An 18,871-nucleotide genomic window follows, 5' to 3' on the forward strand; every position below is an offset into this window, starting at 1 on the left:
GTAAGTAGATGTGGATGAGTTTAACCATTCTCTTACCACAGAGAAAAAGGAAATAGAGCACTGAATTGTACCCAGCACCTGCAAGTACTAGTAGAAATTAAATCCTTTCCACTCTTTTGGTAAAATAGACAAAGCAAGAGACCGTATCTTGGTGTATCAGCTCCACTTAAGACCCTGTCAAGAAACTATTTCTCCCCTCCAGTAGTAAAATTCATGTTTCAGAAAGTTGTTTGTGTAACAGGTTGGAAGAAAGGAGAAAAACAAAATGGCATGTGGAGAGCTGAATACATGTACTCCTGTGCAAAGGACTACAGGAAGGTGGCTTCTGACTGATCTCTTGATCCTTGGACAAAACTGAGGAGAAAGTGTAACAAATGCATCGTTTTGCAGTAAATTAGATCAGATTTCCGCATCTCCGCACTCAGTCTGTGAGCTGACAGTTCAGTAAAATGTTCCCTTGTAAGGTTCACCCTCTTAGGAAAAGGGGCAATAATTCATCATTAGAATTTCAGAGTCCAGGTGTAGATGAAAACTGATGGAGCCTCCAGTGAGGCAGGGAAAGTGCACAGAAGAAGAAAATTTTATCTGAAGCCTAATTCCCAGGCTACAGCAGAGAATAATTAAGATAATATTGCTTCAAGAGTTCTTTAATGATTAAAAATCACATATGCAGAATCCATAAATTGGAGGGCAACAAATTGGAAGGATACAGCGTCGGAGATGTGTTTTGTGCATGTTGTAGCGGGAAGCACACCGGTGGCACAACAGCAGCCCGGGCAGCCACAGGAGACCAGGCCCATTCCAAGGACTTTGTTTAGATGCAACAAATCATTTGTCTGTTATTAACCCAGAGCTTGTAATTATGCAGATTGCCATAGATTTTCCTGGGCCTGGAAGTGAGATTGAGGGTTGTTCACACTATAGCAGGCAGCTCAGGGCTGGCCATGCATTACTGAACTTGCCACATTTATCATGTTGACTGATGGCAGCAGAAGCAGGTCTCAGGTCCCAGTGGTTAATGTAGTGGGTAATTAACTGTCATTTGCCTAGTAATAGGCTGATGATCAATGGTTTGTGTGGAAACAAATTCTAATCAGGTAGCTGATAAATGCTCAGGGAGCGAGAGCAATTGAAATTGGGGGAAACTATGTCCAGAATTTCAAAATGGCATTGTGGGGTTTTTATTATTATTATTAATGGCAGAAAACTATGTTCTTCATATAAACAGCTTTATCCAAAATTAACAATAGCTAATATAAATCTCACATGTTTGTTTTGTGTGTGGTGGAGAAGGACTAACAGCAAGGAGGGCCTCCTTCCCTTTACGTAATTGAAAAATTTTAATGCATCTGCTGCTTAGCTGAAGCAGTTTCTGCAGGGTCTCTCATTCCAGGACTATAGAAATCTGCACATGGTGGACTCGGGTGCAGTAAATCTCCCTCCTCCGCAGGACTGGATGACAATCCCAAATTGTTTCACTGCTCTGCAACATGCAAAGCGCAGTACTGGCTGTAATGGATTTCCACTTTCTCACACACACACACCTGCAAGGAGGCCCTGGAAGGTGACACTGCCCCTCACACCCTGTCTGGCCAGGCCCTTCAGCTGTGTCTCAAGCATTCAGCTGTTGCACCTAAACCACCTAAACACTGAGGTGCTGTGTGATCCCCCACACTGAGCTTGGAAGTGGTGGGACCTCTCTCATCTTTGTGTTTAAACATCACTGCTGTCTCAAGCCTTATAGCCTGACTCTACCACAGGACATGGAATAGCAGGACTGTGCACCTACAGCCCTCTTGCAGCCTGCTCAGCTCCCCTCACACAACTAAACTGCCATCGTCTTCTACACAGAAGTGTGCGAAAGCAGAGCCAGTGGTTTGGTCTGTGGCTATAATCATCTCTAACACAAAGTCAGCCCACGATTTTGGAAGGCAACTGAGCCTTGTGTCCTTACAGACAAGGAATGAAAGTCTGAGTGGGATTTAGATAACCTCGGTGAAACCCCTGCATGGTGCAGATAGAACTGGAAGAGAGAATTTCACAAAAGGAATATTTATAATCTGCTTAAATAACCTGTGATTTTAGTAGTCAGACTTCACAAAAATCAAAAGTTGACTGGAGTCATTCTAACAGGAGCCGATGAAGATGTCTTTGTCCCAGCATTTCTCCATGTGATCACAGTAACCAGCACCTCAGACAGGAGGAAAAGGGTCTCAACTGCTAAATTAAACAGACACATATTCTTTAGGCAGCACACCTTAAGTAGAAGCAGAAGGTAAAAGGATTTAAAATTAAGTAGGCTTGTTGGCAACCCATGAAATTCAATAAAATGGAGGGACGTGATTAAAAAACTGTGTTCATTTTTATGTTACCAAACTGAATTTTCTACAGAGCACCTTTGAATTCATTAGTTTAGAACTGCTTTTAATTTGGTGTTTCCCTTGAGAGCCATTATATTTTTCTGCTGTCAGCCTGATGTTGAGGAAAAAAAGAAAAGTGGCAGATGTGGCGTTTTCATCTGGTGTGCTTCATAGTTAAAAACAGCATTAACTGCTATGCACAAGCAGAGCATTACTTTTAATAATCCATCACAACTATTAAGTAGTTTAAATAAACTTAGTTTCAAAGATTGCTGCCAAGTAGAGTTAACGTATTTTTCTTGTTCATTATAATCCTTCTGTGTCACAAAAGGATGTGTATGTATGTTGGTTGGGGTTTTTCTGGTGTGTTGTTTTTTTGTGTGTGTGTAATACACCCACTTGAAAAGTATTGAAAAATCTTTAGCAAAGGGAATTTAAAAAGAAAATTATATAGATGTCTGGCAAAAACAGCATTTCATATTGTTCTTACAGTATTTTATACTTCTACTCCTGATGTGACTATATATAGTTTACAGCCTCATTTACTTTAATGTGCTACCTGAATAACATAATCATAGCAATAACTATGGTATAGGGTTGTAAGGTGCATGAACCGCTAATGCTTTCTGACGATTTAAATGACTTGTTCATAAAATGTTCTTTTAATAATAGTGGTAAAGCTTTTAGCACTAGATGTCAAAAATGCGAAGAATGTTGGCTTTTTCAAGTGTTATTTCTTTTCTAGCTAAAGTGTGTTTTAGTAATAAGCAGCACCAAAAGCCAAGGTTATGTGGCTCTCTCCTGCATGGCAGGATCTAAGAAGACTCTTCCCACTTATGCAAACAGCTTGACCTTTGTCTGCACAGTTATGTAACATCCCTAATGTGTTTACTGTTTCTTTGTTTAGTTTAACAAGATGTTTCTTTTATCAAGGAAGGTCAGTATAACCTGCAGAAAAGAAAATATAGCATCACAATAGGTGCAATATTAGTCTGTCATAAAGCTCTGTTCAGCAAGACTGCGTCTTTGTGCTGCAAACTGGGCAGAGTTGAACCACCAAAGAAAGGCCAGCCTTTCCAAAAGGAGGTGTGCTGGGAAGTCAGTCAAAGACCAGACTGTGGGGGAAAAAAATAATAAATTTTAAAAAAAATAAAACTAACAAAAAAAAGAAAGTGAATCAAGGATCTATCTCTTTCTGTATCTCCAGGTTATTTGGCGTTACAGGAAACTGTGCTGCCTGCAGTAAGCTCATACCTGCTTTTGAGATGGTTATGAGAGCAAAGGACAATGTTTATCACCTGGACTGTTTTGCATGTCAGCTTTGTAATCAGAGGTAAGAGAATTTCTTGGGTCTGTTCCATAAGCTAAGTGCTAGCTGGGCACTGGTGTGGGCATACATTCCAAAAAGGAAACACTTCCCAGTAACAGAACCCCAAGATCGAGAGTGAGACCTGGATGCTATTCCTGGGACTGATACAGAACATCCTTCATGACCTTGGCCAGAAAAGTTTTTGTGCCTCAAATCCCGCATCAATAAAAAAGAATAATGTTACTTCCTCTCCTTCAAAAGGCTGTCTGTCAGGTTTAATTAATTAATATTTATAAAGGTCTTTGAGATCCTTTTCTGCAGAAGAGCATAGCAGTATCATTTGTCATTATTGCATTAATTTCACTTTAATTCTTCATTTATATCACATGTATTTCTTTTAAAGTACACATTGTTTCTTCCTGTTGCCAGAACTGAAATAATTTAAATTTAAAAGATGTTGTTCCCACCATTTCCTCTGTAGCAGCACTGGTCCTATTTTTATTTCCATACCCAAACCTGGTTATAAGAATCCCAAGGATCCAAACCTGACAACCCATTCTGATGCATCACCCATATGGCACAGTTGGAGAATGAATGTCAAAACTGGTAAAATTGTAACAACTGATTTTCTCAGAGGTGAACAGTGCCAAGTTTATACCAGCTACACTCCGAATGGTGGCCAAATCCCGTCAGAGATTTCACTGAGAGCTCCATTTCTGACTCTATCAGAGCTCATAGCAGCTTTGCCAGTGACTTCTATGAGGTCTAGGAAGTGAGAGAGCCAATTATGTCCACTCCTTAATGTCCCTATTATTTTCAATTATTATTCAGTTATTACATGATCCTATTTAGCATTTTATAGCATTCATTTTTTTTTTCATTTCTTCAGTTAGGAAGAAACGCAAGAGATACACGTTTTTAGGGAAGCAGAGAAAAATTAGGAAGATAGTAGCTAACATGACACAGGTCTAAATAAGCTTTCCTAACTCACCTTGTCCTACAGTGTATTATTTTTTAACACTATAGTCATTTAAAAATCAAACATCCCTAAAGAACCATAAAATGTACAGCTGCTAATAAGTGTAGCACACTACAATTACGCTCTTTAAAAAAAGCCAAATTGACCTTTTTCATCATGTTGCTTGGGAAATTAAAATACCAGGCAAGTAATAACCACTGCTTAAACTATATAATAATGCAAAGTAATTATAGGTTCTAATGCTATTTAAAGTCCTATATCAATTTTGTCCTGCCACAGAACTGAGAAGCTGCATTCTAAGCAAGGCAGGCAGAGGCTCCCACAGTACCCATTTGAGAGACACCCACAGGGTGTCCTAGGTTTGGTTTCCTAAACCCTTCACGTCCTGTTTTTTTTCCAAACCACGGTTCTGGTATCATTATTAAAGCGCCTAATATATTTCTGTTGTTCGCTTCATTTATTACATGCCATAATGGGGCTGCATATCTTTAGTGTTGGTTATGCACAATTAGCACTTAGTTATTGTCTTGTCACTTCAGCCCATACAAGACAAACTTCTTTAATGTAAGAAGTCAGCTAATCTTCATCAGTCAAGCAGAGCAGACAATGTTTGCTAGCCGGAGTGCAAAAGATTTTCATCATAGTTAGCACTCTTGGATCTGAGAAAGTGAACTTTCTTTTTCTTCCCACCCCCCTCAAAAAAAGCACAGCTGTTATGAATATTTTTAATATTCCTCTCTTGCCATTACAACTGAGAACTAATGTACAATTTCACTTTGCAGCTAACACACATCGTACTGTTCCCTGGGGCCACTGATCCCCCCGGAAAAGTGCTGTTAGATGCTTCTGAAATGGAGCTTAACTGGGTTATTTAATAATTCTCAGCCTTTTTATTCCTGAGCCTTCAATCTAATCTTTTATTTGATTTTTACTTTGCATGTATTTTGGGCAAAGGGTTGCCGAAATAGTCTTATAGGTGTCTTAGACTGAGAACAAAAGAATGAATTTACCTGAAATACAGTCTAGTTCATCTAGTGAAAATAGGGAGAGGTTCCAGGATTTCAAAGAATTTCAGAAATTCTCAAAAGTGAACCCTAATCCTGATTCTATTGCAATTGCTCTCATGGAGCCTAATAATGCAGACTGCTAGTAGGGTACCTTTCTTCCTCACAATTTGGGATTAGTGACCCTCTGAAGAATTAATTTTGTTGTTTTTCACAAAAAATCCGATTTCATCGATGCTCCAACATAGCTCTTCTGTGGTTCCTATGGCAAAGCCTCCCACTGACTACATTCTCTCATTAATAGCTTCAAATCTTTTGGTTTTGTTACTTGTATAACAATAAACCTCCACATTGTTAGACACCTGGCCTATCACCAGCATGAGGGTTTTCAGATCTACTATAAAACCTTTTTCTATTCTCTTTTAAACAAAAATATCTTGTCACTCACCATTTCATTAATAATTTCTGTTGTCCTTTAGGATCCTTTTTTCTTCCTCTGCTCAAGCTAATCCAAACCACACAGCAGATTCTGAGTAAGGATGTGCTTATAAGACTTAATTTTTAAAGTTTCTGCTGCCCCTTTGTATACAAAATAAGGTTATTGAGGGGTTTTAGATTTTTCCTTTTACTCTGGCCAGTAATTCCACCAATATGTAATTTATTTATTGAAGAGAATTTTTTTATTCACAAGCACATCAACAATATCCAAAAATCACCAATGGGTGTATCAAGGCTCACCAGCTATTGCAGGTGCTTTTTAGCCTTATTCCCCAATTTCACATTTTCTTCCTCCATTAAATTTTAGAGACTTTGGGTCCTTGTCTATAGTAGTTTTGCAGAGTATGCAGTGCTCTCTGATTTCACATTTCATTTTCTGTTATCATCTACCATTTAGAGGTTTTTTTCCTAACAGAATGCATGCAACGTTCATGAGAATACAGAATCGTTTCTACAGATTGCACTACTTTGTCTTTGCCAACACTGAATATTTTTCTGATGTTCTGGGCCCAGTTGCTCCTTCCAGCCCCTTCTGCTTTTCAAGCTAGGTAATATTTATATTAACACACATCTCTCTGATCCTTGGGGTAGCTCATCCTTCAGTCTTGCTCTTGCATGACCCTCACATTCCCACCCTTTAAGCAGTTGATCCTGGCCCAGAGAGATGCCTGGCCATTTTTACCTAGTGCTTTTTGTGAAGATTCAGTGATTTTTTTTTTCCCCTGCTTTTATGGACAACTTCATTATTTACTTTATTATTTTTGAGTGTCTACAACTCACCATACAGTGCAAGTCTCAGTGTGGATGGTAATTAGGCTCCCTTCACTTAAAAGGGACTTTTGTTGGGGCCATGAACTCCAGCTCTGAACTAACTCCTAACATGCCTGTCCCTTTATCACATCCCTCCTGAATGTGACTTTTTCAGAGTGAGGAGAAAAAGGCATTGTCTCACACACTGTACTCCAGGAAGACAGACTGAACACACGGGCCTGAAAGAGCTCCTGAGCCTGGTCCCCTGGTGTCAAATAGGCACCGTCTCCTATTTTCCCTTTCATAAAGCTATTCAGCTCCAGGATCTAATTGCTCCAGCCAGACAGTTTTTGAGATATTTCCCCCACGTTTTCCTTGATACTGATGCTTAAAGCTGTAGCAATTTTGTGAATATTAAGCTCTGCTCCTAGCCTAAAGGTTTTAGCATCCTCTTATCTCTCATGTCTCTGTCCAGCTTACTCCTAATTTGAAGTTTTTCCATCGCCTAAGTACCTGCAGAGCTTAGTGACAGTCATCTTCATGGTGTGAGTGCTCCCCTTTCTTCTCTGTAAACATATTAAACTTCTCCTCAGAAGCCCTTCACCTCAGGTTGACAGTAGCCTCAAACACACCCAATTTCTGCAGGAAATTTAAAGGTGGCGGGGGGAAGGAAAGATCCCCGGAAAAACAAATCTGTAAACAGACACTGCCTTTCACACCTTGTCAGGTTGCATGTGTGTGACTAACAAAACGGAGTGGAAAATCTTGCAAGTGGGCTCAGCTGTATCTTTGGCTGACACTTTTGACTGCAGCGATGATGTCAGCCTGCCTTCGGCTTTCCCACTTCCCAGAATCTGTGTGTCCTTCCTCTCACCCTCTGCCGGCGTCTTTAGCACCTCCTTCCCTAATCCTGCGATATTCTCTCTCTTGCCGTTGGAAGTCAACTCGGAGGATGGCTTAAAACCCCCATCTGCTGTCTGAGAGGTGTTTAAATCACCTGTTCTACCCTTCTATCTGAAATTGCCTTTATTTTAATAGAAACTGGGCTGAAAATGGTTACACATTCATTGAAATTGCTGTCCTGATGTAGCTGTAAACACTTACCCTCCAGTATAAACCGTAAAATGCCCACACAATGTTGCCTTTGTTCTCTGTCAAGCAGGGGAGAGGGAATGCAATGCCAGGGACATCCTTATTTCAAACATCAATATTAGATTTTTGCATCAGTGGTCATTTTATAAATTCTGAAGGCCTGGATACTGCTTATTTTCATTGTATGTCTCAAAATTTAGAGTACAAATTAACATACTGTCCGTACCCATAAAATAGTACATGAAAAACACACCTAGTTGAGGTTTGCCATTTTAAGTTGAACTGGGATTCTGTGTCTAGAGAATATTATGCATGGTACTGGAGAAAATGTACAAACTCAGGCACAACTCCCACTTTCCAGCCTTTGAAATGGGCATTTTGACAGAACCCCAGAATTCATTAACCACAGGTGTGGACTGATGAACTGTGGTGTAAAAGAGTGGGTTTGTTCTCTTAGTGATGCATATAGATTAATGTTAATGTGAGTGGTACTGGAAGCTCAGCATTTAAAAAGAGAGGAAAGGAGGAAAGCAGAGCCCAAGTTACATCACTGATTGCAAAAAGCAGAGGGGAAGGGTGCAGGTGGGGTAAGTCTGAACTGTCTTAATCCTCAGGAAATCAACTAAATGCTTCCAGATTTTGTTTCTTTCTACAGCTACAAAGATCTGGCATTACCAGGGGAGGCACACACAAAGCCATCTTCCTTCACAAGCATATTTCTCTTGCTTTCTTAAGTAGTCTTCTGTACCTTGACACACGTCCTGTGCATCAGAAAAGATGACAGACAGACACCTTAAATATCTGTTCTGAACAATGAAAGAGCTACTTCTCAAAATGGAAGTTTTATACTTCTTGTGAATAGTCTAGGCACACCTTCCCTTCCAAACAAGGTGATAACAGAGGTCATTTTGTAATATAAATGGCCTTCCTTTTTGCCACTGTAAAATATGACAGGGGTTCTAGGATGTAGGTTAATTATAATGGTCATTCTACTAATGTCACAGTCGTGTCAAAAGTACTGTTATCAATTTATGGTGCTCAGTCCAATCTGGCATGTTAATGCAGCCTATTGTATATTCTTTCCTCTTCATCTCGCATGCCTATTAAAAAAATTGGGTGGGGGTTTTAGGGAAGGCTGAAGACTACCATCTGCCTGCTGGAGGAGTAATAATCTTGCCTAATTATATACTCCTAACACAGTGGCATCTTAATATGCTCCTCGACTCCGTTTAATATGCCTGCCCAAATTGTGCCCTGATTTACATCCTATGCCAATTTCTTAAAAAAATCCCCCAACCTTAGTGGGAGTCTAGCTTCAATTTACCCTCCCATTTGAAAGCTGAGCCACGTTGAAACCTTGCAGTGTGCAAACCCAATCTGAAATAGTTACAGATACAGCTCTTTCACTTTAGGAGAGGTTAAATCTGGTTTCAAGAGTCAGAGAAGGTTGGAAGTGCGAATGGCCAGAATTCATCACACTTCCTCTGCTTACTTGTCCTGTCCCACTGTACCTGGGAGGCAGCATGTCAGGATTATAGGTTTTTCACCTGGTGCTTACCTCTGTCACCTAATGAGTGCACAATTCACACATTTAACACCCGGGGGCCCACACAAGCCTCACGGTCAGCCTTTGCCAAATGCGCTTGTCACTGAGCTTGCACAATTATGGAAACAACTGCAGAATTCGAACCCTTAGCATCAAAAGCAACAGGTTTCCCCGAAGGCACAGGGGGACCATCCTGAGGATGCAGACAGATCCCCAGCCCAGAGGGTCTCCCAGAGCCAAGCGTGGTTGGACTGGCAGCCTCTCCCCAGGGCTTGGAACGTGAGGGATCTGTGGAAGTATGTGTGTTTAAAGCCACTCATGCAGAAAGCTGTCACACGCCACGCAGACATAGGTAGAGCACTTCTGGCTCCACATATCAACATTGCTGAAGCAAAAGGCATTGACACTTTTTATTGGGAAAGGCATCCTGACACTCCCGTGTAGCCGGTGCAGTTTAATTCAAACTGTGTCACTTCTCTGAGGGCTGAAAAACGAAATCCTCCAGCCAGCGTTTTGATGCAAACAATATTGCACGAAGCCACATGTGTTAAGTACTGCCATGCAAGCGAAGTGCACTTCAGCAGTGTCTTTTTCATTTGTTAAATGCTTTAAACACATTAGTTTGCTAAGGTCTGTCTTAGCCTGGAACAAAAGGAGTACACAGCTGAGTAACATTCTCAGTTCAGGCTTAATGTTTTTTGCTGGGTGCAGAGGTGGTTTTATTTCCCACTAGTGCGCTGGTTTGGGAGGAGGTTGTTTGTCTTTTGTTGATTTCAAATGCGACTTCTTTGGGAAAAACAAATGTTACATGTTGGCACTAGTTAAGACTCCTTTGCCTAATCTTGTAAGGTGCACAAAAGGATTTTTTTCTCAGCATTGCTGTCAATGGACAAAAATACAAAAGAAGGAAACTAGAAAAAAAAACACCAAAGAACAACTTTCATGTAAGAATTCTACATTTCAACATAGCTACCCAAAATCATTTTGTGTTGTTAGTAGCCAGGATACCAGGATTGGGGTGGGAAGAATAATAGGGACCTCTAAATTCTATAATAGAGTGTTGACTATAAATAACTTAAAGATTTCAGGATCCTCCCATAATCTCTATTTTCAATCATCATCAGCAGCAGGCAGTAATCCCACAGAAAAAAAGAAAAAGTCCACAAATAAACAAACCAATTTTCCTTTAAGAGCAGAGCTAATTCTTTTCAATCCACTTTTTTATTGCACTATTTTCCCTCTATCTATTTAGCTAGCATAAGGATAAATTTCCAAAGCTACCCAGTTGGAAAATAAATGGGTTCACTGTTTGTCTAGCATTCCAATCTTCACAAATGTAAATCAGTCCAACTGCTACTCATTTAAACCTCCAACTTCACAAAACATTAAAGGACTGCTTTCCATACACAATTTAATCTGTAACAATTCACCAAGATTTCTGCTTGAACATCATTAGAAATTGACTATCTGATAAAGACAGACCACTATCAGGGGTCAGGTGGGTCAACCTGTGTCATTTATGGAGTTTTACTGGGTCAACTCCAGCAGGCACCATTATTTGAAGGTTAAATTGTTACAATTAAATACATATACAGCTATTCCCATAGCTGCTCTGCTGTTAAATCTACCGTAAACAACACAAGCATTTATATCTGACCCTGATTGTGTCCAAGATGTCACCATTTGGAAATTATATAAAAAAAGGACATTATAAGCCGTTACACATTAAACAATACTTCATGTACTGAGATCCATAATTAGCTGGTAGAAGCTGGTTTCATTTATTCACATCAGTGTTAAGGGGTTCATTTAGGTTACTTTCTTTCATTTTAATTGGAATAAGGCAAGCAGTGCCTCCCAATATATTTCATAGCTGGAGAGTTCACTACAAACAAAGCTGTGTAACCCTGCCAAGGCAGTCACTAGGGAAACTTTTTTTCTGCATTGGCCCCATTCACTTCTCCCTAAGCATCTTCCAGAAGAGTGGCTTTGTCAAGGGGAAGCAGGATTGAAGGGTGTGTCAGGGAAGAGCCTTCTGAAATTCAAGCATGTATTTTTGGCTGGGAAATCCTACTTTACTCGAAGTTTGAAGTCAGCCAGCCAGGAGCATTAACGTTATGTGATTGTCCAACTCATCAGAGAAAAACAAATGAAATCTCTCAGTGGTGTTTTGGAGCAATCAGATCATTCTGATGCACGTAATAGTATAACGAGGTAGGTACACTGATACCACAAGAGAGAGAGTAGTTAGCTGAGTAACTAAATTTGTAACCAACTCCTACAGGAAAGAAAGAAAGAAAAAAAGGTTTCTCTGCATGCCTGTGTGTCTCTGGTTTGCACCACAGTATATGTGAAATCGTGTGGGAAGAAATTTTCAGAATCACCATCTTAAATGAAATCTAGTGAAATTTCCAACTAGAACATAATAAGAAATTCTTACTAGGACACAAGACAAATACAAGAGATCTCAGACAAGCTTTCCATTGCACGCAACCACTTTGTCTTCCTTTTGGTTTGCACAAAAGCAGGACATTTACTTTCTCTCAGCTCGGCAGCCTGGGATATTTATTGTGTTTTAGCTGTGTGCCAGTGACCTGATCCAGGACTCCCACAGCCCATGGTGGGCTTTGAATGAGGTCTTTGGCTGGGGAAGCAAAAGTTCCTGAATGCACTATATTTTGTTGAAAGCACAGGATTAATTGTGACAGGAACACAGTTCCTCTGCTGGGCTTTCCCACATGTACATGTGGGTGCCGTCCAGCCAACACTTGCTCTACAACCCTCACCTGTTAAGATCACATCGCATCATTTATCCTCAAACTCTCTTTCTCTTCCCTTTTCTCTTTATGATTTTAATTTCAGATTTTGTGTGGGAGACAAATTTTTCCTGAAGAACAACATGATTCTGTGCCAGACAGACTATGAGGAGGGTTTAATGAAAGAAGGTTATGCACCCCAGGTTCGCTGATCGGATGCCACATCATTAAGAATAAAAAGCACTATGTTCTTTTATCTTTTTTGCTCAACATGTACATAAGAAATGACACAGGAACCTACTGAATAGCATAGATATAGGGAGACAGAATGGTTGCTTGAACTAAAAGGCGGACTGCATCTGTATGTAGTGAAAATTGCTCCAGTTCAGAGTTGAATGTTAATTAAAAAGGTACTGTATATACAGCTGGATTCTTTTTGCTTGCTCTTGGGATTTTGAGTTTGTTTGGGGCTGTTTCTTTTTTGTGTCATTTGGCATGAGATGTTTATTTTGGACTATTGTACATAATGTATTGTAATATTTGAAGCACAAATGTAATACAGTTTTATTGTGTTACCATTTGTGTTCCTGTTTGCTTCTTTGTATTGTTGCATTTAGTACAATCAGTGTCTAAACTTACTGTATATTTATGCTTTCTGTATCTACCAGCTATTTTAAATGAGCTGTATCTTTCTAGTAAAACGCATTAAAGAGCAAATCTCAACCATTATGCTACACTTAGAGCTTAAGAATACTGTTTACATTAAAATTATTTAGAAAACTAATAACTAGCAGCACCTGCTGCTAATGATGCTATGGTTAAGGGTCTATCAGCACTTCTCTTATAAGCCTCTATTTTTCAGGGGTTAAGCATCTGCTGTTTAATTGCATGGATTTTCCTCAAAGAGCACTTTTATTTTACTACAAAATTTTGAAAAGAAAATCCGACTGGTTTGAGATATATTATAAAAGGTGCAAAAGTTAATGATTTTGGGTGCTGCTTTTGTGCCCCTTAGGCATTCCGAATGCCTGGATTTGATTTTTAATTTAGCTGGAAATTAAGCCCTAATGCAAACCAGTGCCTCTGGGTATCTTATTTTATATATATATATATATATATATACATATAAATATATATATATTATTTTTCTGAAATCATTAATTTAGGGGGAGGAAAGGGAGAAGATTTCTGTTTATATACATTTTTAAAAATTCTTAAAATTTGAGGGGTCTCTCTCCCTCATCTCCCTCTCTCTCTTTCTTTTTTCTTTTATTTTCTTTATTTTCTTACTTTTTTTTTTTTTCTTTTCCTTTTTTTAATTTATTTTTTTTTTCATCAGGGCTTAACCCTAATGTTTTCGGGGGCTGCATCCTCAACAAACCCTGGGGAAAAAAGTGAAAGTAGAAGGCACTGTAAACAGCCCCCTCTGAGGGTCTATTTACATTAAAGAAATGACCCTGAGCTGACACTGGGAGAGTGACTGGTTGCTAATTACCCACCTCAGCGAATGCTGAAGGTAATTTAAATGCTGATGTGGATGGGACAAAACTTTGCAATAGCAAGGAGAGCTACCACACTCGACTGCACAGGTACCTTGCTGTCCATGCCGACATCCTACAGGTTTGTCCCATCAATACTGGCAATTAAAATCCTTTTGACAGAGGTGGAATCGCTGCTGACAGCTCCTGTTGGCAATCAGTCCTTTTTCTAGGAGAGGTGGACTTCTGTTTTTAAAGCCATGAAGCTATTGCATCAGCAGGACGTCCCTAAGTGCTCACGCCCCTGACAGAGCTTACAGGTGTTTGGCAAAGGAAAGCTGGATGAATGTTTAAGAAGTTGTTAAATGCATATTTATGTCTTGTCTGTTTGCCACTGTAATCTAGCTCACTGGTAAAACAACCTGTATTAAAAACAAACAACAAAACAGTATTAAGAAGGAAAAAAAAAAAAAAAAAAAAAGAGAAAAAAAAAAAAAAGAAAACCCACTATAATCTGTGATGTTATGAAGCTAAGCTCTTGTTTTTATTTCGAGTATGAACCCCTGTCTCTGCTCAAGCTGACTGCTGCCTTTTCCTGCTCTTCCTGTCCTGTTGCAGCTTCAGCATGTTTTTGCTGGGGATGGTCAAAGAATCTTGGTAAAGCAGTGGGGAAATTCCTCAAGTGTATGGTAAGAGTACACTGCACAGTGGCTTGACTTAGAAATAGATATTTAGTTTTAATGACTGTTGTTACACTGTGGGTTTTTTTCTGGCTGTGAACCCTTTTGAAACTAAGCATGGCTGACAAAACTTGACTCTGACTCATACAGGACCAGTAAGAAATGCAACAACTCCTCAGGCTGTTCTTGTTAATTAGAAGAAATAGCTCCACATAGTTTTTCAAATTAAATTTTGCCCTCTTTTGCAGAATATCTTCCTTCCTAACCTTGAGCACAAGTGTCTCTTCTACTCCCTTCCACAGTCCCTTAATGTCTTTGGGATAACGAAGCAGTTGGTGTCAGAGGTACTATTAGGCTCTCACAGACCTACTTCAGTGCAATAAACAAGCTGTCCTTTCCATGAAGGTCAGGATGGACAGAAAGGGAAGAATCATATTATCTTGCTTTGAGCCCAATTTCAATTTTCTCCTCCATCCCCTCTTGGGTCTTATCCGTTAGAGATCAGAAAGATCTCTCTTCTGCTTTCCAATAGTAGGCTGCAGAACGGATAGAAATCTCCTGGTTCAGAGACAAACCTGGAGAATAGGAAAGAAGGGTCCTTGACTCTGTTTTTGACTCCCTGTAAGCTTGGGCAAGTCACTCAACTCCTCTGGTCCTCAGTTGTCCCCAGTCTGTCAAATGGGACTAATGGATACTGTGCTTTTGTAAAACATTTTTGGCTCTTCAGAAAACTAAGAGCCGTGTTTGGAGCAGCATTAGGACATCCTGGGAGGAGCAGAGCATTCACAGGAGGTAACCACAGATCAGGAGCAGGAAAGCATCAAAACCATCTTAGCCTGAGGAAGGCTTGGCTGGGGATGATGACAACTAAACCCCAATAGTGCTGTAAATGCTCAAGGAATCTCTCATTCCCACAGAGTGCCACTGCTCAGCTCTTTATGGAGCAAATGAAGAGAGAGGAATGGGAAAAGAGTGGCTTATTACTACATGCTATGTTGCTTATATGGGCATTTTGTGACATGGGTTCAAAGTGTGGAAGAGGAAGGTGGTCCTGCTATGGAGAAAAAAAAAAAATCTCGCCATTCTATCAACCTTAATTGATGCAAGGATAAAGAAATATGGACATATTTGCAATGCACAATAGTATGGCATTGCTTAGAGCACTTTATGCTCATCTATCTTATTCACACACATATCTAAAATTTGTATGTAGAGGATACAGAATAAATTTAGATTTGATATAGGTCAAAGATCAATTACACATTTTCCTGTATTTCAAACTTCTGTCTTGCCTGGCTGTTAAAATAATGACTGAGAGTTGAAATATTTAATGGAAACATTTCCAGCTCCAATAAAGTATATCATCATAAGTCAATACTGGAGAGAGATTATCTGCCAGGCCACTTTAGTGATCATTTTGACAGAGACCTAGACCATTCCTTTGGGTTGCTTTTTGTTATCTACCTTGGCTCTCCTTCTCCATCACTGTGTGTGTCAACATGCTGTCTGCATCCAGAAAAACACTCTGATAATGACCCTTACTCGGTGTATTTTCCAGGCAGGAATGCTTCCACTTGTGTCTCGCATCTTTATCTGTACACATCATGAAGCTTAGCCAGACAGAAAAAATAATAACAATAATTGAAAAAAAAAATATCAATTACAATCTACTTGGATGGCTGGTGTCGAGCCATGTGGAAAAACTAAAAATTATCAAACCTTGATTTTCAGCTGTAAAAAGCTCCTCTGACAACTGTAACCTGCTGTGTCTGTTATCTGCCACAACTGTTGATGGATCAAGACAGCCTAGATTTGCCAGAAAGAATGACCAGGGCTAAAAGTTGATCTATTTCATGATTGTGTTTTTCTATCTTCTGGGTTGTTTGGTGGGTTTTTTTTAAGCACACTTTCATGTTTTCCTATCCTCCCAAAAGATGTTCAAATTATTGCTCACGTAATGTAAATAAAGGAAAATCATCCAGCAATCCCTCAAATGTTCCTAATTGCCTACACATAAAATGACTTGGGGAAGATAAATTGAGAAGTGGTCAGTGAGAAGGGAGACTGGGAAAAAGAAACAAACAGAGACTGTGGCAAGGTTTTGACTGTATAGATTTTAAAGTATTTTAAAGGCTTTTTTCAACGTAATATGCAGCAGCTTCTTATAATTTTCTCAGCAGTAGGTAGTTTACAGTCATCTGTACCTAGAACAAATCTTGTCAAAAATGAAGGTCTGTAGTGATTGCTGGGTATAATTTTATACATTTAGCTGATTTTTCTGAAAGCTTCCACTGTGCTGCTGTTGTCAGACTAAATTATCAATTTAGCCATTTGTTGTTCAATGAATAAAAAACTCCTATGGCATTGGAGATGTTGTGGTTTCAATAAAGCAAAAGCTTTAACAAGTCAAACTACACAAAGCAAAGTGTGTACTGTATATAAGAACAGTGTTTCTATTCCTTTAAATACCACTTTCAATATAAAAAAAAAAATTACATATTCACTTAACACATTCCTCCTACTTCAGGCCAGTGATGCAGACCAAACCTGTTTACTGCTCAGTACTTTGCAAAAGGAAACCAAAATACAATATGTGCAAGGTAATAGGCCATTAGCACAACCACACTCCCAGTAAAAATCCTTTGTGTAGGCACCTTTCTAAAAGCTGCCAATTGTGGGTGATAGAAGTATTATAAAGGAAGTGATTTTAATACTATTTAAGGCATTAAAAGCTGAAGACTATCTGTTTAAAGCATTAAAGTAAGAGCTGCATGTATCTAATACCTTTTAAAATGCCCTTCTGCTGATTTATATTCATCCTGAACCTGCTAATAATGAGTATACATAAGCAAATACCATCTTCCACCTATTCAGCATGTCATTGATATGAAAGCCCCAGAAAATATCTCACGTAATCAGTGTGTTCAGAGAGTTATCTAGCACAAATTACTCATTAACTCAATAGCACATAATAAAAAAGAACATCAATTAATTAATGAGTCACCCTCAGATCACTTTGATTACAACACAGCTCTGTTGAAACAGCAGTTATAAATGGAGCTGCCTCTCTTTATTCATTGTTTGCAATTGGCCCATTATTTTGCAGAGACCAGTGTCATATTTAACACATGCCTGCAGGTAATTGTGTGATTAGTTTCATAAATGAAGATGCAGAGGGGGAACAGGGAGCGCCTCGCTCTGCAGCCCAGTCGCAAGGTGCAGGAATGCAGAGCTCTGCAGCAGCCACGGGAGCAGCCTGCCTGCACTGCACGGCCCTGGAGGCAGGACGACACCCACAGCTAGTCCTACTGACCTCTAATCCAACCCCAAAATCTCAAAGCCCTGGGAAAACACTCGTGATTTGGGCCTCCCTCCTCCTTGGGTGTCGGTCTCTTCTCCCAAGTGATGAGCAACAGGACCAGAGGAAGTGGCCTCAATTTAGGCCAGGGTGAGTTTAGATTGGAAACATTTTTTTACTGAAAAAAGAGGTTGCCAAGCACTGGAAGAAGCTGTCCACCATCCCTGGAGGTATTTGTGGATGTGGCTTTTAGGACATGGTTTAGTGGTGGGCTGGGCAGTGCTGAGTTAAGGGTTTGACTCGACGACCTTAGAGGTCTTTTCTAACCAAAATGATTATTGTGCGAGGCCACACTGCCAGCATTTCACAGTAAAGAACACAGAAACAGAGAGATTAAGTGGGCTACTCGAGGTCAATCAATAAGTCTGCCTTCCTCAAACCCCACTATTACCACGGCTTGTTAGCATCCCATCCCAGGTATTGCAAAGACAGGCTCCAGGGCAATGCTTGGAGCAACAAATCCAAACTCCTCTTGGATGCTCAGGGACCAAGGAGAGGCTGAACATCCAGGGTTCCATTGTGCTGGACTGTTTTGGTGAATTGAGCTGGGGAGGTGAGCAAGGAGGCCTGGTTGTTTGGCTATTTTTTTGAAGGGAAGATGAATGAAAGAACACAAAGTCACCACCTAAAGTTCCTAAACTATCTTGGTTAAATGCCATTCCAATAAGCGTATAGTGTAATTATAACAGTTCCCTTAGGTAAGTAAGAAACATCTGTTAGTAACACATAGCAGGTGTTAGCAATTACACATACTGATTTTTTTAAAGTGTTTTTAATTAAAAAGAATTCTGTTTTCTGAAAAGGAAAGCATGGTAAGTCCAAACAAGCTTTTGTTTGTGTGGCTCTAGATCATGCAATATGCAAAACGATAAAGGTAAAATCAACTTAAATTAGCAAAGGTTTGTACATTTGATTCCAGTTTATTGCAATCAAAACCAAATTGGGATGCACTGCATTATTGTAAAGCACATAACATTAGTATTCTAAGCAAGGTCTCATCTAATGCATGAAATCCATACAGTTCATGTAAACCCTAAACACATCTAAGTAGAGCATTTGAA

General features: G+C 39.6%; 1 protein-coding gene across 1 annotated transcript in view; it reads left to right on the forward strand.

Annotated features, from left to right (window-relative positions):
* LMO3 (LIM domain only 3) overlaps nucleotides 1-16,821 on the forward strand; it is a 60,769-nt gene extending 43,948 nt beyond the window's left edge. The window contains 2 exon segments of the mRNA XM_066319529.1: nucleotides 3,568-3,693; nucleotides 12,401-16,821. Of these exon segments, the coding sequence (XP_066175626.1) occupies nucleotides 3,568-3,693; nucleotides 12,401-12,506 (232 nt within the window). The 3' untranslated portion in view covers nucleotides 12,507-16,821.
* The last annotated feature ends 2,050 nt before the right edge of the window (nucleotides 16,822-18,871 follow it).

Source organism: Sylvia atricapilla, chromosome 5 (genome assembly GCF_009819655.1).
Source record: "Sylvia atricapilla isolate bSylAtr1 chromosome 5, bSylAtr1.pri, whole genome shotgun sequence".
In the NCBI taxonomy this organism is placed as follows: domain Eukaryota; kingdom Metazoa; phylum Chordata; class Aves; order Passeriformes; family Sylviidae; genus Sylvia; species Sylvia atricapilla.